The sequence below is a fragment of the Nanorana parkeri genome, unplaced genomic scaffold (genome assembly GCF_000935625.1).
Source record: "Nanorana parkeri isolate BGI_ZX_2015 unplaced genomic scaffold, ASM93562v1 scaffold870, whole genome shotgun sequence".
Taxonomy (NCBI): Eukaryota; Metazoa; Chordata; class Amphibia; order Anura; family Dicroglossidae; genus Nanorana; species Nanorana parkeri.
Window position 1 is genome coordinate 564,869 of NW_017307138.1, and position 19,129 is coordinate 583,997.

The window sequence follows — 19,129 nt, forward strand, 5'->3', positions numbered from 1 at the left end:
GCAGGGCTGTCTCATATCTCCACTTTTATATGTCTTCGTGGTAGGATCCCTAGCGATTTCAATCCCACAATACGTTAGTGGCTTATATGCTGATTTTATATTTTGCTATTTTTTACTAGACTTGGGCCCATCTCTGCGATTCGCTCTGCATACTATTGTACAGTTTGGTGCCTTCAGGTCTGAAAATGTATTGGGACGAGTCTTGGATTATGCCCGTAGACCATGTTCCTCCTACTGCAGATCAGGCCCTCCTCCTGCATATCAGGCCCTCCTCCCATTGGTTTGAACTAGCTTTATTTAATACCTGTGGAATTCAGATTTCGTGAGCCACTATAGACTTTATTCCTTTTGAGCCTCTTATTAGACTTGTCATGGCTAAGTGTCGGGTCTGGGCCAAACTTCCCTTATGGGATATGGATAGAGTGGGTCTAGTAAAGATGATCCTGCTTCCAAAAATCCTCTATGTGTTGTGGCACTTCCCAATATATTTCAAAATGCTCGATTCAATGCTTAAACTGTTTATTTTTGGAAAATAATAGATAGAAACTTCAGTGGCCCATTTTTAAAAATCCTTCGCTGATGGGTGCTGTTGCATTTCCTGATTTTTAGTCTGTGTTATAAAGTGGCTCTACTGTCTCATTTATATCATTTAGATAAATCTGAGAAATTAAGGACCATGATCCCCTTTGTACAGTATTATGTGTAGTCAAGGGTAGTACTATTTCTTTATATATGACTATGATTTTGTATCGGTTTCTCAGACTTATGAGATCTGGTGGGAGGGAGAGTTTGGAGAATTGGAGGATGGGGACTGGGACGAGGCTCTGGAAGCTTGTAAGACCTCACCTAAGTTATCTGATAGATTAATTCAACTGTATATTCTCCATAGATCATGACTACTATGCTACTCTCCAGGTTTCGCCCACTACACAGTCTTATAAGTTTTTCCACCCCAGGTTTCTTCCATTTATTGTGGGATTGTCCAAACATTCAGGGTTTTTGGTGTCGGGTCATTCCATTTCTTTGTGATAAAATGGGTTCCCCAATTTCACTAAACTTTTTTTTTTCATCCAGGAGACACATCTGGCTATGTCATTTTTCTGTAGAAAGCGAGTTTAAGATTTAAATCTGACACAGTTACTTATTGCTTTCTTTTTCTTCATCCTAGGGTTACCTCTTCATTTCGGTGCTGGTGAATTCAAATAGTGAGCTCATCCGCCTAATCAATAATGCCATCAAAAATGACTTGTCTAGCCGCAACCCCACCTTCATGGGACTGGCTCTGCATTGTATTGCCAATGTAGGTAGTAGAGAGATGGCAGAGGCCTTTGCTGGAGAGATCCCGAGGATACTGGTTGCTGGGTAAGAATGTTTTTTTTTTTCTTTCACTTTTGCTCAATTATAAATGCATTTATTTTAAAACAAAGCTCCATTTCCATTGTTTAAATCTTAGCTGCAGTCCTGGAAGGTATCCTGTTTCCATTTGCATATCTTGTTTCCTTCACTGCTTTTTCTCTGTGCTGTGATGTTTCTTAGTCTTCATTGCCTGTTGGCACCCAGTAACACACGGCCTCCATGTCATTAATATGCTCCACTGTAGTTCTCAGGACTAGAGGGACAACCCAATCATGCCAGTGCTGCTACCAGTACAGCTAGATGAAGGCACATTCCCAGCTATGACACTAAATCCTCAACCAGGCATCACTATAGTGACGTGTATTACGGAAGACAACATGTACTAGCAGGTGTTGCACTTCCTGCGTGAGGATGGGACGGCTACTTTGGGGGAAGAGAATACGCTGTTATGTGGGTTGTAATATGACCTTTTAGGTTAGCCTGAAAGTATAGTGCTTGTACTGGGTGCTTGAGTGAGGAAATGCACAACAGACTGATTAAATCCAATTTTATTTGCAGTTCCCATTTTATCTTTCTAATATAGAAAAGGAGAAAATTGGATGACGTTTTAAAACAGCATTCGGAGAAGAATGAAATGCTATACTTTGAGTTTACAAAAATGACAATCTCCAGTTAAAGGACAAGTTCACCTTTTGCAAAAAAGATAAAAGAAATGCATAATTTAATATTTAAGAAAAATATGAATTTCTTTAATATTTGCATTCAAGCCTGGAAAGCATTACAATTGTGATCACTCGATCACAGCTGCAAAGCTCAGGCTTCTACATATTCTCTCCCAGGCAGAGCTCATACTGAGGTTCGAAGTTTCAGTTTGGAGAGATGGGGGAAGGACTGCTGGACTTCAAACTGCATTAAATCACCTCATACAGCGTCTAGCCATCCTCGCTCTAGGTAGATGGGGGAATATGGACAGCTCTACCGCATTTAACCAGAGGGAGGACGGCTGGATGCTGTATGAGGTGATTTAATGCAGTTTGAAGTCCAGCAGTCCTTCCCCCATCTCTCCAAACTGAAACTTCGAACCTCAGTATGAGCTCTGCCTGGGAGAGAATATGTAGAAGCCTGAGCTTTGCAGCTGTGATTGAGTGATCACAATTGCAATGCTTTCCAGGCTTGAATGCAAATATTAAAGAAATGCGTATTTTGTTTATATATTATGCATTTCTTTAATTTTTGGAAAAGGTGAACTTATCCTTTTAGTGTGAAGAACTGTGGGGATAGAAATATGATGGTTGCCAGCATGCAGGTTGTGTCCCAATATTTTTCTGCCTACATGCTTAGTTCAGGTCATTGACTGGTAGTAGTTAAGCAAAGATAACGTTTACGCCCCTTGTGCGTTACATCTTTTTAGAAGCTTTCAGCTATCATATTCCTATCTTGGCAAGCTTCCTTTAACGTGATATGTGCCCAAATCATGCACAACAAAGTATTTACATATTTTGAAAAAGCAGTAAACAATCCCACGATCATGTCACTTGTCTTTTTATATATATAAGCATCCTAAAGAAAACCATTTTTCTAGGTTCACAACACAGGCAGTGGGTTTTTCTATGGGAACAGATATTTGTAGCCTGCCAGTCCTATAATGTAAACAACCAGAAGGTGTTTGCTAAGCAGTTGGAAAGGACTGAAACTCAACTCATTTGAGTTGTCTGCCTACCGCAGGTAAATTGAGCTGAAAACGCATTGCACCGCATGGTAAGAGGTTATCATGCAATATTGGGTGATGTAACACACATGCGATGGGTGCATTGGGGTACCACGCAGTCTCGCATAACATAAATATGGATCCTTATTCAGCACAGTAGTCTCCCTGCAGTGGTCGTGCACACCATTACCAGCCCATCCCTCACCTCCACCAACTCTAGGTAGCAGGAAGCATGAACTTTTTCTGATTGGAGAGCTGCAGCTTTGATTAGATAGGGAAGCTTGTGGGATCACTGCAAAGAGGTTGCTGATTTCCCAGAGAACACCGCAGTCTTGCTCTTTAGTCCAGACACAGGAGATCTGGATAGTTTTTTTTTCTGCTGAATTAAGTACTAATATACGAGTAAAAATGTATTAGCAGCAGGTGGTGTGTAGAGTGCAGCTAAATTCATAACATAAAACTGATGTATAAATCATCGCAAGCTCTCCGCTTCAGTTCTGTTCATGCCAAGTATCAGCTAATTTCCACACAGTCATTTTGATACTATAGTATCATGGACATCACAATAACAAATCTGTGCTGTAATGAAAGTATCTATCTAGTTGTAACAACTGGGAGAAACAGAAAATGTTGTATTCACAGACCGCTGTCCGCTGAGAATCTTCTTTACGCAGGTAAGGATAGTGTCTCTTACTCTTAGGCCTCATTCACACACAATGCAAACAAAATTGTATATTGCGTATATACGTGCACTATATGCAATCCCAGAATGCATCACTCTTAATGGAATTTTTAATGTGCTGTACGCATGTACGTGCGTATATACGCTGCCCGGATGCATCTCTGTTCCATTCTGTTTTTGTGCATATATACGCTACGCAAATATACGGCTCCATACGCGGCTGTGTGTATGGAGCCATTTATTTGCATATGTTGCATATGGTACAATACGCACACACGTACGCGCGGCAGTGTGAATGAGGCCATAAGGGATAAGGTATTTTCTGCTCTGCTGTTAACTTTCCTTCTAGATAATAAATCGCATCTGCTGCTCTCACTGCAGGCTTGCACAGTGGAATCCAAGATCTGTGCATCCACACACTGTCGGTGCAGCCACAATCCCAATAGCAGATTCTTGCTCAAACTCCCTCTTTGTTCATGGCCTGAAAGTCCTTCAGCTGGAACTCACTGCAAGAGGTATCAAAGCACAAATAGTGTAGGCCCTAAGGTATAGAAAGGAAATGTTTTAATATACTCGCATTCGGATTACAATTAAAAGCATCACATCTATATCCAGACCCAGGTTTCACCAGAAGAGGATTTTTTCAGGAGACAGACCCCCTCTGCTAAAAACCCAATAACCCCATAGATATCACACTGTTGTGTAGTATGCATAGATCACACTACCAAATAAAACAAATCACATAACATGTTTTCAAAATATAAATAACCAATTACACTTCTAAGGGCTTGTTCACACCGAAAGCGTGTGCGTTCCAGAGCGGTAGCTGCTGGAATCCACCGCGATCGTTAAGAATGGTGGTGCATTGAATTAAACGCCATGTCCTCCCGCCCGCAGTGCGTTTGGACATGTGGCAAAACTTTGTCTCCATTCCACTGCAAACGCAAAAAAAATAGGGCTTGCTCTATTTTTTGCATTTGCAGTGGAACGGAACACTGGCAAAGTTTTTCCACGCGTCTGATCGCACTGGGGGGGGGAGGGGGTGCGTGGAAGCGGTGCCAATTAATTCACTGCACCGCCACACCCCCTCCCGCCCCAGAACACGGGGGAGGTTTCTTAGCAATCGCGGAGCGTTCCAGCAGCTACTGCTCTGGAACGCACACGCTTTCGGTGTGACCAAGCCCTGAAACTAAACTTGCGTAGTTAAAACAAGTAATAAAAGATCTGTTTGCTATTGTGATATTCCGTACCATATATTTATCTTTACTAAAACAATTGAAAAAGGTGAAATTGATGGAGAAAAAGCTTAAGGGGAAAACTAATGCAGCTCCACATTTTAAAGTGACACTTAACTGGATTAAATCTTAAAAATGCATTCCTTGAATGTAGCCAACTGTACCTTCTACAGCCAGATACAGCTCCCATAGTTTATTATTATTATTATTATTATTATACAGGATTTATATAGCGCCAACAGTTTGCGCAGCGCTTTAGGGACCGAGATTGTGCAGCGTTTGTGCTGGTGTCACAGCAATCTCTCCATGCATCTGGCTACATAGGGAGCGATTCAATAGGGATAGACAGGTTTGTAAGTGGTGCTGCTGCTGGCAGTTTGTCTCTAGTGACAGAATTGCCCATCTGACATCAGCCTTTGGAGTGGGAGACGTTTTTTATTTCATAAAGAGCATTGTCTGCTATCCGTGGTCTTTGAGTAAAATCTACATGGCTGCAGATGTTACTTTCTGTTTCTCCCAGTTGCTACAACTAGATACTTTGAATACAACATACGTTTGTTATTGTGATGTCTATGATGATATCTATAGTATCAAAGTTATTGTGTTTGTGGAAAATAGTGGATACTTGGCATGAACAGTTGGATTCAAGGTGGGGAGTATGGTGTGCTTTTAGGCCTCATTCACACTGCCGTGCTTATACTCGCGTATTGTACCATATACAGCATATGCAAATAAATGGCTCCATACACATAGCTGCGTATGAAGCCGTATATTTGCGTAGCGTAAAAATGCGCAAAAACGCATAGATGCGTCCGGGCAGCGTATTTCTGTGTATTTTACGCGCATACACGCGTGTTTGCATGCATATACACGCGTACAGTTCATTAAAATTTTCTATTACGAATTATGCATTCTGGGATTGCAAATAGTGCACGCATATACGCACATGTATGCGTATATACGCAATATACAATTTTGCTCTTGCGTTGTGTGTTTGAATGAGGCCTTATAATAATTTAAAGTAAGCGATGGGATAAAATCTCGGTCTAAACCTGGGTCAAGCTTGTTGCTCTCCTTGGTCATAGTGGATAAAGAGCCAGTGTCTTGTTTTGTGAAGCTTTTACCTGTTTCTCAGTATGGTTAGAATTGACAATGCTGAATTCATTACAATGAAATGTTCTCCATTTTCATCACCACTGGGTGTCCCTGTGCACTAAAGTAAATGTTGTCATACAGTATTCTTGGTAGATATTTTAAACTAGAATATTGTTATGAACTTGAAAAGAATTAAATAATCACCAGTCGTTTTTTGCTTTCTTTAATTGAACTAGTGCTTTCATTGAATAAATGTTTTTCCTTTTAAAATAACACGTTGGTAAATGAAACCTGTATTTTATACAAGGTCGCTATGGTTTGTTCTATGCAATGTCTCTACTCCAGTTATTTTTGTATGTTACCAGAGACACCATGGACAGTGTTAAACAGAGTGCTGCCCTCTGCCTCTTGCGCCTCTACCGCACCTCTCCTGACCTGGTGCTCACCAATGAGTGGACTTCACGCGTAGTGCATCTGCTTAATGACCAACACCTGGTAAGGCAGTCAGAAAATGGGCTTGTTTTTTATTCAATGTAGAACCGGGTCCCTGAAGATGGCGGACGCGGCACAGGTACTCGTTTTATGTTTTGGAGTATTTGCACGAGTACGAGTACTCATGCAAATACTCGGTATAGCGGCCGATACCGATGCTTGTATCGGTATCGGTGCATCCCTAATATTAAGGTGTTCTTTTGTAGTTTTCGGAAAATTAGCTTTTTAAAAAAAAACATAATAATTTCAATGTAGAGAAAGTTACAAGGACACTGGAGTTCTGGAAAGTTAATTATTTTTTTGCAATTGCAGAGAATGTACTTCACCTGAAAAAAAGAAAACCAATGCAGTCATCACATCTAAGAACTAGTAATCTGCAATATATAACATTTTTGGTTTTGGGTTTTTAATATAATTTTGACTTTTACTAGACACGTGCATCCACACACATTGATATACCCCTTAGTGTAGTCGTAGTACAGTACAGGTCACAGTAGAATATCTTTGCAGTTCTTCATAGTGGATAATTTTCAGGTGTTTTTAGGCAGTGGTGCCTGAGGTTTGTATCCTATGCACAGCCAAGTATAATGCATATCAGTTACATATATTTTATGTGCATAGGTAGGGGTCCCTAGCTCTCAATAACAGGTTCTTCTAGGTGTCATAAGTACTTGCAATTGCGCAGGCTTAATTCCATTGAATAGTGTCTGTTTTCAGGCACGTGTAATCAGCTGTACTCCTGTATGCACAACAATTGCCCATAAGCAGAAAAAAAAATTTGGTCATTTTTAAGTCACTGTTTGCACTTTTGTCTCATTAATTTAATAATCCTTTCAGAAAAATATGAATATTAACATTTTGAGTTTATTTTCTCTTTCAGGGAGTAGTAACTGCTGCCACCAGTCTGATAACCACCCTTGCACAGAAGAACCCTGAAGAGTTTAAAACATCAGTTTCCTTGGCAGTGTCCCGTTTGAGCAGGGTAATCTTGAACTTCTTAACAGCTTCAGCGTCATACTTTCTAATGCCAGACCTCCCTCTACCATGTGTTAGCTTTTATTACAGCTTTGCTTCATAAAATATATTTTTCTGGCTTTCCAGCCAACATTAGTAGGGAAGGTACAAGTCTATTTTTCTTGGCCTGCTTTTCACTGTTAAAATTGGCCCAAACTTTGCTGGTCGTAAAAATTTGGGCAAGATGTAATGGACAAAAATCCATTTAATGTTAAAGGGTAATTATACTAAATTTTCTGTCTGGTTTGTGTGAAAGACTGTTTAATTCTATTCATGGTTAATAGTAAAAATGTTTCACGTGGTATTCTGAACAGGAAATATTTAATACAATGGTAAATAGTAAAGAGAGAGTTGTTCCATATGCAAAACCAATATTTTGCTTCATTGTCCTTCTGATAAAAAAAGAAACTTGGTACTTTATATGGTGTGTAGAATAGACCCATAGGCTAAACAGCGCACATGTCTAATTTCCTTACAGGTATTGCATGTGTTTGGTTTTTTTTTGCCTTTGTTTCTTTTTTGCTTTCACACAGTACATTTTTTTTCTTTTTGTTTGTTAAATAATTATAGCGGACAGTAGCCAGCTATATGCTGAGTTTTGGGTTACAGAAGGACATTAGTAAATGTCCTCATGCGCCTCTAAAAAGCACTATTGCTAAAAAAGGTTTTAGGTTTAGTTGTCTTTTTATAAGTTGTACACCTTAATCTTTTAATCCAGTACCAGGGTTTAAAATTGCAGTTATACTTTTAATATTTTCTCTTGGAACATGGTAGGTTTTAGTACAGCGCTATAAACCAATCTTTACCTGAGAATGATAGCCAGATCTGAAGTAAGTATAGGTAATATATGACGCAGTTGGTGGCAATTTGTGCAGCCTTTTTACATTGTGCACTGCATGAACTTGTCCCACTATGAACAGTAGTTTTATTACATCCAACATACCTGAGTTTTTTCTTTAAACTATGGATGCACAGATACTTTTCGAGTACCAGTGCAGATACTTGGCATTTTCATGAGAACTACCAGGGTTGCAGCTGGGACCTGGCTCTGGCACTCCACCACTGTCCTGAAATCATTAGTCTGTATTGTTTTAGAAAAACTGTCACATGACAATAAACAAAAATGTATCAGTACTCGTACTTGTAAGTACTCGGTAGGTGCCAGTACTCGTACTCGCAAAACTGGTATCTGTGCATCCTTTTATTTATATTTATAAAAACAAAATCATACATTAAAACAGAGATGTACAAATCCCAGGAGCTCCGTGTGCTCAGTACAAATGACAGCTGCCTCCCAATTTTTGAATTTTTCTCTGGTCTAGTCTTGGAGCTCAAAAGTATCGGTACATGTACTCGTACTTGTACCGAGTACTGTACTTGGTATCTGTGCAACTCTACTTTAAACATACTGTTTCAGTTATCTTCTACTTTTTTTTTTTAGTAGTTCCCATTTATGAACAGAGTGGTGCAACACCAGTACCATTAATTTAGATTATGAAGCTGGCAGTTTTATTTCCCATGTACCTCTGTGTAATAACATTTCTTTCTGTTGTGCCTTTTCCTAACTGTCTTGGGTGTAGAGCCCATCTGCGTGTACCAAGGAGCTATCTCTGCTTGGCTGCATTCAGGCATTTGTCTTGTTGCATACTGTCATTATAAACTAATTGTTGTGTGTTTCCATTTTCAGATTGTGACTTCAGCCTCCACAGATCTGCAGGATTACACATACTACTTTGTCCCAGCTCCCTGGCTTTCCGTGAAACTTCTAAGGCTGTTACAGTGTTATCCTCCCCCAGGTAACAATATGTCAGAGCTCTGAGACCAGTGTACAAGCAGTATCCTATTCATTCTTAATGACGCCTACTTGCAGCTCCGCAGACTGGCATAGTTTTTCATTTAGATACCTATCCTGTTAATATATCATACCTGTAGTATTGTTTTGGGCTTTGTCCTGCATTTAGCTATTCCTTCTTCTTTATTTTTGTAATTTACAGCATGCCTTGTATAATCATGTATGTAGCTCCAAAGAATTCCTGTAACACATGCAGCCTTATCTCATGTCTTGGTCATTTTCATGAACAATTTTAGAGTTGTCTTTTATTCTGTTGTGGCCCACATTTTCCACATTAAGAACATGCTGCATGACCATGAGACATATTTTGTTACATGACCAAGTTTAGCATATTTCTCTCCCGTTCATTGAAGGACACAGGGAACAGATCGGAGATCATGTAAAACTGCGGCGGAAGCCGGGTCCTTCCTTTTCCGCTCATAAGCGGCTTTTTCGTCTGCCCCCGCCCTCTGGGAAGGTCGGGAAGTTCAACAGGCCACCGCCTTCCCAGACCGCTAAGCAGGCCTGGCAGCCCAGGACCGCCAAGCCCCAGGGTAAGCCCCCCTCGGCATGAAGGCCTGCCCCCATCCCAGGATTCCAGGGTGGGGGGGTGTCTTCGGCTCTTTGCGGGCCGCTGGCTGTCCCGCGTCTCCGACACCTGGGTGCGGGAGTTGGTGTCCTCGGGCTACAAAATAGAATTTCTGTCCCGTCCCGAGGACCGGTTCTTCCCTTCCAACATCCGCCTCCCTCCGCAGCGCCTGGCGGATCTTCATGGTGCGGTGGCGGGTCTCCTATCCCAAGGGGTGGTTGTTCCAGTTTGGGGCGCAAAGTGTTGCAGGCAGCCGTTTGAGGGGAAAAATTGTTGTTTTTAGTTGGGTTGTTTTCTGTTGGCCCACCCCTCTTTTTTGGTACTGCTCTGTGACGTCCCTACAGTACATGATCTCCGATCTGTTCCCTGTGTCCTTCAATGAATGGGAGAGAAAATAGGATTTTGGTACTCACCGTAAAATCCTTTTCTCTCCGTTCATTGAAGGACACAGGGCCCGCCCCTCTATGTGGGTGTGTACTCCTTTACTGCTTGTTGCTAAACTGGAGACTTGTCAGCAGGTGGGGGGTTTGGCCACCAGCAGGGGCCGCCCCTAGGCTGTAATTGGTCTTTAGTTTTTTGTGCCTAGCGTCCTTCTCCTGCAGGTGGCAATATTACCCTACAGTACATGATCTCCGATCTGTTCCCTGTGTCCTTCAATGAACGGAGAGAAAAGGATTTTACGGTGAGTACCAAAATCCTATTTTTAGGAATGATCAGTACTCTGGTAGATGGACAGCAAATCTCTGAGTGGAGTGAATAGGAATTATGTGGTAGAAATGATGGAGCTGGTTTTGGAGCTCCCACACCCACCCTGCATTTGTCTTGGTATCACCCTTTTGCAGTTTCTTGTACAGAATAGCAATGTGATCCAGTCAGTGTGCTGCATAAAAAATTTGCTGACCAGTAACATGCTGAGGGGAGAAGAGAGCAAAGTGTGATTGAACAGTAAATGAGAAGCAGTACGCTCATGTGTCGGACAGGGGGCAGAGACAAGACCTAACTGTATTAGAGAAAACTTAGGTGAACAGGCTAGCAGTGTAGTGTGAAGGGGCTGTTTATATCTCAGGAAAATATGGAGAAAAATACAAATTGGTTGGCAGGTAAAATAACTGCTGTATATATATTTCTTCCATGCATTTTAATATTCGCCCAGATATAAAGTCCACAAATACTCGGCTCCGCTCCAGTGATATATTAGCAGCTCCCTCACTGATGCCAAAATCTTTTCCCTGGCTACTTTCGGGTGCTGGGTCTTTGGCCGTTTTGATTGGCCAAAGGGGGAATGACGCAACCTACGCACATGTGCATATGAGTTTAATAATTCCATCACCAAGGCGTGCCGAGAATGTACAATGAGCTGCACATGCACAGTGTACATTCTGAAAGATTGCAAACAGAAAGGAAAGTTTTGAAATATTTTGAATCCAGTCAGTGTCAACAGTGAAAATGCATTTCTGACACTGTCAGTACAATAATTAAATTGGTTTATACACATACTAGCCTTGGGCTAATTCTACAAAACCGATTTCCTCAGTGTCAGATGAATGAAACGCTTATTCCTTCTGTATTTTGTCCTCTTTCAAAAAAAGATGAATAAGGACCATTAGATTGTATTTGGATATAAACAGTAAAGCCAAACTCCTGGCAGATAAAAATAAAGCATCAATGATGTTATGTCCTTATAAATTAATGAATTAATCTGTCTTACTAGCCACCTCTTGTTATGCCGATCAATTTCAGAGAGGGACGGACGGCACTAGGAATCATTTAGAGACTGCAGAAGTTTACATGCTCTAGCAGGAGTAGAGAGCAGAGGAAGGGCCTCATCTCTGCCATTTTCATTCCATTCACCAGACTGGCGTGTGTTATTGACCAGTGCTTTTCTGCTACTGCAGTAGATCAGGGGTAGGCAGTCTCCTGTCCTCCAGCTGTAGTGGAACTACAAATAGTATTAGGTATTGCAAGACTGACAGCCAAAGGCATGATTCCCATAACCAGATATGTAATGGAATCTGTAGTTTCACCACAGTTGTAGGGCTGGAGGTTGCCTACCCTTGCAGTAGAGGTTGAAGATTTGTCTTTTATGTCTCGCAGGGGTTCCTGGATCAAAAACTGGCTTATAAAAACAAATCATTTGCCAAGCAAAACAGTTCAATCTGAACCCCAGTCTTACTTTGTTTTTGCACAGTTGTACAGGCACTTCTCCTGCACTGGAATAGCTTACACTGTTTTCACTGCAAGTTGTAAGCTTCTCGCAGAAGCCAGATAGCGCTCGCCTCATTTCCGGGCTGTAGGACATCTAGCACTATCTAGCTCTCTTCTCCATAGCTTTGATATCCCTGGCCCCACCTTTTTCACTTATTGGATTCAGTTCTTCCAATCATAGTCTCATCATCACTTGTGGGAGTTGCCACAGCTTCATGTTTTCAGGAAGCTGTATACAGCACCCCACTGGTCCTTCCCACCAGCCTTCAGCTACCTGCATTGCACAGAGAAACAAAAAAAATCTAGGGATGATGTTACTGGGTTTTAAATAATGTGTGTAATCGCATTAGCATGTCAATGAGGGAGAAGGAGGAACCAGGGAAAGCAAAACATAAGCAGATTAAACCTTTTTTTAATCAAATGCAGTATATGTAGCTTTGGCTACTCTTTTTTACTCTTTTTTTCTATTTTTTTTTATGGACTATTGAAGAAAAAAAATCATCAAATGTAGCTGTAATGTTGGAGTCATCTGGGCTTGTTTATAAGGCTAGACTACCTTCTAACATCATGCATGTTTGAATTCCATCGTTTTAAAATGGCACAAGTATACCCAGACTAGCCATAAACTCACACACACACCCTTCAGCCAATGGCAAAGATCTGACACTTCCTGGTAACTTAAAAGCTTGTCCGTGCCCTCATTCCTGTGCACCCATCACTGTCCTGGGCTACCTCTCTGCCCATGAGAAATATATGGAAGGCTTTACCTGGTCAGAATTGCACAGTATTCAGACAGAGCAGGGGTACTGAAAGCTCTTGAAGAGATACCTTCATAGGTGTAAGCAGCTTTAAATGGGCAAAAGCTTTCTGAGACAGCGTTTACAAGAAAAACCATAGTCAAATATATGATTTTGACTTTTTAATAAACCAATCCCTACTAATGCTTGCATGCACATACCTTGCTTCACTGTCACACTCAGTTAAATTTTACTATTACAGAGGACCCCGCTGTGCGAGGACGACTTACAGAGTGCTTGGAAACCATTTTGAACAAAGCCCAAGAGCCCCCGAAATCCAAGAAGGTGCAGCACTCTAACGCCAAGAATGCTGTGCTCTTTGAAGCAATCAGCCTAATTATTTATCATGACAGGTGAGTTTAGGTGTACTTATAGATGTTTAATTAAATGTCCCACTAGAAAATGGATGCCTTGGTTTGTTAGAACTAAAGGGCTGATGTTAGAAATGAGAATTGGAAGACTGTTTCTGTTGGCATCAAGGTTTTTATTTCTTATTTTGAATTGAATGCGAGGGACCCCAAATACAGACTGCCTTTTCGGAAAAACACATCCTATTAGCAAGTTAAACTAGCTCTAAAATAAAAAGTTGACAGCAAGAGGGTTTTATTTTTTGTTTTTTCTTCCTGTTTAAAGTGTACATGTAGAAAAACCACAGACAGTTTAAATACAAACTGCCTGGCCAAAAAAAAAACCTCACACACTAATATTTTGTTGGACCACCTTTTGGCTTCATTACGCATTCTCAGTGGCATTGTTTCAATAGGCTTATGCAATGTCACAACGTTTATTTCCATCCAGAGTTGTATTAATTGTTCACCAAGATCATGTAGTGATGATGGGAGGGTCAGACCACTGCATAAAGTCTTCTCCAGAACATCCCAAAGATTCTCAATGAGGTTATGGTCTGGCCAATCCATGTTTGAAAATTTTATGTCTCCTGTTCCCTGAATTACTTTCACAATTTGAGCCCAATGAATCCTGGCATTATCCTCCTGGAATATGTCTGTGCCATCATGGTCATTCAGTATATTCAGGTAGGCAGCTGATTTAAATTTTTGGGGACACAACATTGCTGAACGTAGACTTGACCAACTGAATAGAGCTGCAGCTAACGATTATTTTCAAAATCGATTAGTTAGCCGATTATTACGTTCGATTAATCGGATAAAAAATAAAATCAAATAAATGGCTCCAGTGATGGACTACTAGTTTGAATTGAGTGTAGTCCATCACAGGAGCAAGCTTGGAGCCGTGGAAGTAAAAAAGAAAACAAAAATGTGGTGTGCTTTATAGTGGAACGAAAAGTGTAAAATTATACAGCAATGAATGCAGAATGGCACCGGCTATAGAGGACTACAAATCCCAGCAATAGTACATTATAGCTGGTGGTATTCTGCATTGCGCCGTATAGAGGACTACAATTCCCAGCAATAATGCATTATACAGCGCAATGCAGAATACCACCAGCTATAATGTACTATTGCTGGGTTTTGTAGTCCTCTATAGCTAGTGGTATTCGGCATTGCACCACTGTATAATGTATTCCTGGGATTTGTTGTACTCCTATATAGCTGGTGGTATTCTGCATTGCGCCGTATAGAGGACTACAATTCCCAGCAATAATGCATTATACAGCGCAATGCAGAATACCACCAGCTATAATGTACTATTGCTGGGTTTTGTAGTCCTCTATAGCTAGTGGTATTCGGCATTGCACCACTGTATAATGTATTCCTGGGATTTGTTGTACTCCTATATAGCTGGTGGTATTCTGCATTGCGCCGTATAGAGGACTACAAATCCCAGCAATACATTATAGAGCACCATGTGTGGGAAAGTGCAGGCTTACCTGAGTAAGTCTTCCAGCAACTTGCTTCTGGGATCGGACCTGTTTATCGGCGGCTGTCATCCCCCCACACCTGCTCCTCCTATTAGTTGTTGCAGCCCTACAACTGAAGCAACCCCAGCTCATAACACTTATCTAATGGAAGGCTTTTTACGTTTATGAAATCCAGGTGGAGCACTTTTCTTTTTTTTTTAATGGGGGGTTGGGTGCAGTGTATGTGAACTGCTGTTTGACAAGTTGTAAGTCTCTTCAGTCTTTTTTGTCTAATTCAAACAGCCTGACCCTATGCAAAGTCCTACATTTAACTTCTATCTACTGCAATATAATCAATACAATCAAAGCAATATAGCTTGGTCAAGACTATGAAAGAATATCAGCTTGCAGAAGAGGTCACCTTTGTTCTGTCCTCTTCAATCAAAATACAATGTTTAAGACCTACAACATTGCATATTGCAGTAAAATTTCAGTTCTGCCCCTTATTGTTTAAAATACCACCTAGGTATTTTGTTAGCGAGTACATGATTGGTTATATGGGTGCCTTTTTTATATCTTTCTACATTTATATTTTTTTCCAATGAAAACATTTATGCTCTTATTATTGATTCTTGAGAGTGTTTGCTCTTTTTTTTTTCCTTCCTATTTTCATTTTACTTAGGTGCATTACCTCAAGTTTTGCATTCTGTATCTCAGCCAAAGTGCCCAGATCCCTCTCTGGCCCTTAGAGCCAGTGTTTGGCCAGTATGACATTTCTAGACAGGTGATAAGTGTTTTGCATTGTATGCAGTATCATGGGATGTTTGCTCATTAATCTCGGAAGACTGCAAACAGAACAATCCAGGCTTCACAAAATGTTCCCATTGTACAGTCGTCATCCTTGTATTGTTTAGATGCTAGCTGCTTTATAGCATGTTAAAATGTTCTTGAATTTGCTCCAACAAAAAGAGAAATGTGTACTTCACACTTTTAAAATAAGAGATTTTGCAGACTAGATTATCGGAATCTGACAGTAGTTAAATATAAATCATTTGAAGTCAAAGCCATAGTGTTATTGCTATTGATTTGTTGGGTTTAGGTTTATATTACAATCCTAGCTTGTTCCAGTTTCAAAGTGATACATGTTACATATCCCCTCGGGGCAGAAAAGAATAAGCTACTAATAAATGAAAGCATTGTCATGCTTATTTATTAAGAGAGTGCAAAGAACAGTTATAATGCACTACAGTCCATAGTAATCAATGTAAATTCTCCTTGCGCTCATCAGAAAAATGAAATTTGATTAGTTGTTCTGGACTTGGCATGTCATAACTGATTTTTATATTTCCTTCTGAATAACAGGAGAAATGATTAGAAATATAGACTTCCATTCCCTTTCTCTCCTTTCCTTTCTTTCCTTTCTGTCCTGCCCATCGTATTTGCCCTGCCTGAGCCGCCCATCGTATTTGCCCTGCCTGGGTATGTCTTCCTCTATTTTAGTAGCCACTGGCTGTGCGTGCTTGTCACCACATCATTACATGAAGAGGTGGAAATAATCTTTTGATTGGATGAGCAGGAGGACAGCAACATTAGCCCATGCATTCATCCAGTGAAGGTTTCCAGTAAGTAGATCACCTTCTGGATTTAGTGGTTACCCAGGCTTGGGATAACGAGGTTGGATCAGACATATGGGTGCGCAGCAGTAAATCTGAGTTATGCAATGCCTGCAGTCCACCTTATAGGACTTGGCTGACCACCAACTCTTCCATTTTCTACAGCTGCCTCTGCCTGTTTTTTCCAGTTAGAAATGATCCTCGCCAAGAGTTGTGGGTAATCATTTGACACAAGGGTCAGGCTATTGAAAGAAACTGTAATGCAAAATGGAGGAGGCTGTGTTCAACAAAAATAGAACCTTTTTAACTGACTGCAGCTCTGCTAAACATTTTACTGCTTAACCCATGTTCCCTATGCTACCCTCCAGTTTACTGTTCAGCCTGGAGCTCTAACAGCTGGAAGTGACAAGTTGCCTACACCCTCCTTAAGGACTTGTACTCAGTGCTAACACCAGCCTTCCCTCTTTGATCCCTCCTGTGATTACATTGTTCTCTATATGCCCACAGATCCTGTGAACAGGTACAGTTGTTCTCTGTGATGAACACAAGTGTATGTTATCATTAACTGTCAGATTACTAGAGTTCTGTTAGTGGGTATTGGCTTTTGTGTTCATGAGAGAGAACACAATTTTCTGGTACCCACAGCAAAGTACAAATCGAAGGGTCTAGAGAGGAACTCTTATGAGTGCAAGCCTTCAGCCATAGCAATCAACATATGTTGTAGCTTTAAACGCCACCTGCATTCAGGTCTTTCCAATTCTGCAGCTCTGAAGGGAGATATCAGCACTACAGCCTACCAGGCCATTACACATAGCCCATGTGTCTCTTCTATCCTGCTCTCCAGTGAGCCCAACCTGCTAGTCCGGGCATGCAACCAGCTGGGCCAGTTCCTGCAGCATCGGGAGACCAACCTGCGCTACCTGGCATTGGAAAGCATGTGTACCCTGGCCAGCTCCGAGTTCTCACACGAGGCTGTCAAGACACATATCGAGACCGTAATCAATGCACTAAAGGTGAGTTGCCAATATGAACTCAGGTGTCAATAGAATGTTAGTTGAAGTGCTTTGTTAAATGGAATTTGTGTAGATGTTTTCTGTCAAAGCTGATTCTCTGTGCTAGGGGCTTTTATTGCTGGACTCTCAGAAGCAGAGCTGGCTCCAGGGCACGGAGCTATTTTCTCCAAGAGTGACAAGGTTTCTGTAGTGACGTGGAACAGTTTTCCCTGGCATCATAATATGAGATGGATAATTATATTTTCATTGTAAATCTATTGTCTATCTCTTTGTAACTAGTGGGTAAACAAGTGTTTTGTTTCTGGAGTATAGTTGTGTGCTACTTGTCTGACTTAGTAGCGATTACTTGCTGCCGGTTTTAGTAAGTGATCACAAGTGTGCTCCTAACCTAAAGCTGGCCATACACATAGATTTTCTGCAGATTTTCTATGGTCAGATTTAAAAAGTGCAACAGATTCCTCCATCTACACTAAACTGTGTGGATGGAGGGATCTCCCGCTGGGCCAAGTTTCAGTATCTCCCTGGTCGGCCCCGCTGGCTTTCAAAATACCTGAACAATGCCTGCATCCAGTCAGATTGTTCAGGTATTTTGACAGCCAGCGGGGCCGACTAGCAAGATACTGAAGCTTGGCCCAGTGGGAGATTCCTCCACCCACACAGTTTAGTGTAGATGGAGGAATCTGTTGCACTTTTTCCATCTGACCATAGAAAATAAAGAACAAATGTGTTGTACCTAAAGTTTTTGACACTCAAAATGGATTGTTCAATTTAAACCTCTTACCTCATTAGGAAAAAGTATTGTCAGTATTAATCATGAAACAAATACTAATTATGGCCAAGAAAAAAGCACCTATAGTGAAAATTGTAATGTTCCTTTACATTGGTGGGCAACTGCCCTTGTAAATTGATGGTTAGTCGGGCAAAAGGTCCCCTTGCATTGGTGGTTAGTGGAACAAGGATCCCCTTCCATTTGTGATTTAGTGGGACACTGGTCTCTGCCTTGGCGGTTGGTAGGACAAGGGTTCCCTTGCATTAATGATCAGGGAAATGAATTCCTTATAATATTTGGGATCAATGTAGCGCCCCCTTAAATCAGCCACTCAGTGGGAAGAATTCCTCATTTACAGACAGTTGGAAAGATCATTTGATGTCAGTGAATACTTACCCGAGACAGCTTAGACAGGCTGAATTGGTTCCACTTTTTTGACTGTGCCGGGGGACATTGGTGCCAGAACTATGCATGCACAGTCAGGTGATGAATCTGACATTGCTCACTGCAAAAGACAACCTCTGGAGAAAACCCTAGGGTTCTACAGAACCCAAGGTCAAGAAGCTTTTTCTATACCTGTTGAAAACCAATGGGATGCTTTGGACTCTACCTCTAGAGTTTAGTAGATATGTGTAGTTTTAATACATGTAATTTCTGTTGTGTTATGTACCCCTTTTGTGTGCTAGCAAATACTTCAGAGACTATAAATTTATTTTCTTTACAGACAGAAAGGGACGTAAGTGTGCGACAACGTGCCGTGGATCTCTTATATGCTATGTGTGACCGCAGCAATGCTCAACAGATTGTAGCAGAGATGCTAAATTACTTGGAGACTGCAGATTACTCCATAAGGGAAGAGATTGTAAGAACTCTTAGAATACATTTAGTTTGGATTGATTACTTGCATACAA

The 19,129-nt window shown here is 41.0% G+C and overlaps 1 protein-coding gene across 2 annotated transcripts in view; it reads left to right on the plus strand.

The window, feature by feature from the left end:
* AP2A2 (adaptor related protein complex 2 alpha 2 subunit) overlaps nt 1–19,129 on the plus strand; it is a 78,775-nt gene that overhangs the window by 37,357 nt on the left and 22,289 nt on the right. For both annotated transcript variants that reach the window (XM_018565662.1, XM_018565663.1), the window contains exons 4-10: nt 1,169–1,362; nt 6,442–6,571; nt 7,449–7,550; nt 9,270–9,378; nt 13,207–13,357; nt 17,281–17,449; nt 18,943–19,080. In XM_018565662.1, the coding sequence (XP_018421164.1) occupies nt 1,169–1,362; nt 6,442–6,571; nt 7,449–7,550; nt 9,270–9,378; nt 13,207–13,357; nt 17,281–17,449; nt 18,943–19,080 (993 nt within the window). The remainder of the gene's footprint in view (nt 1–1,168; nt 1,363–6,441; nt 6,572–7,448; nt 7,551–9,269; nt 9,379–13,206; nt 13,358–17,280; nt 17,450–18,942; nt 19,081–19,129) is intronic.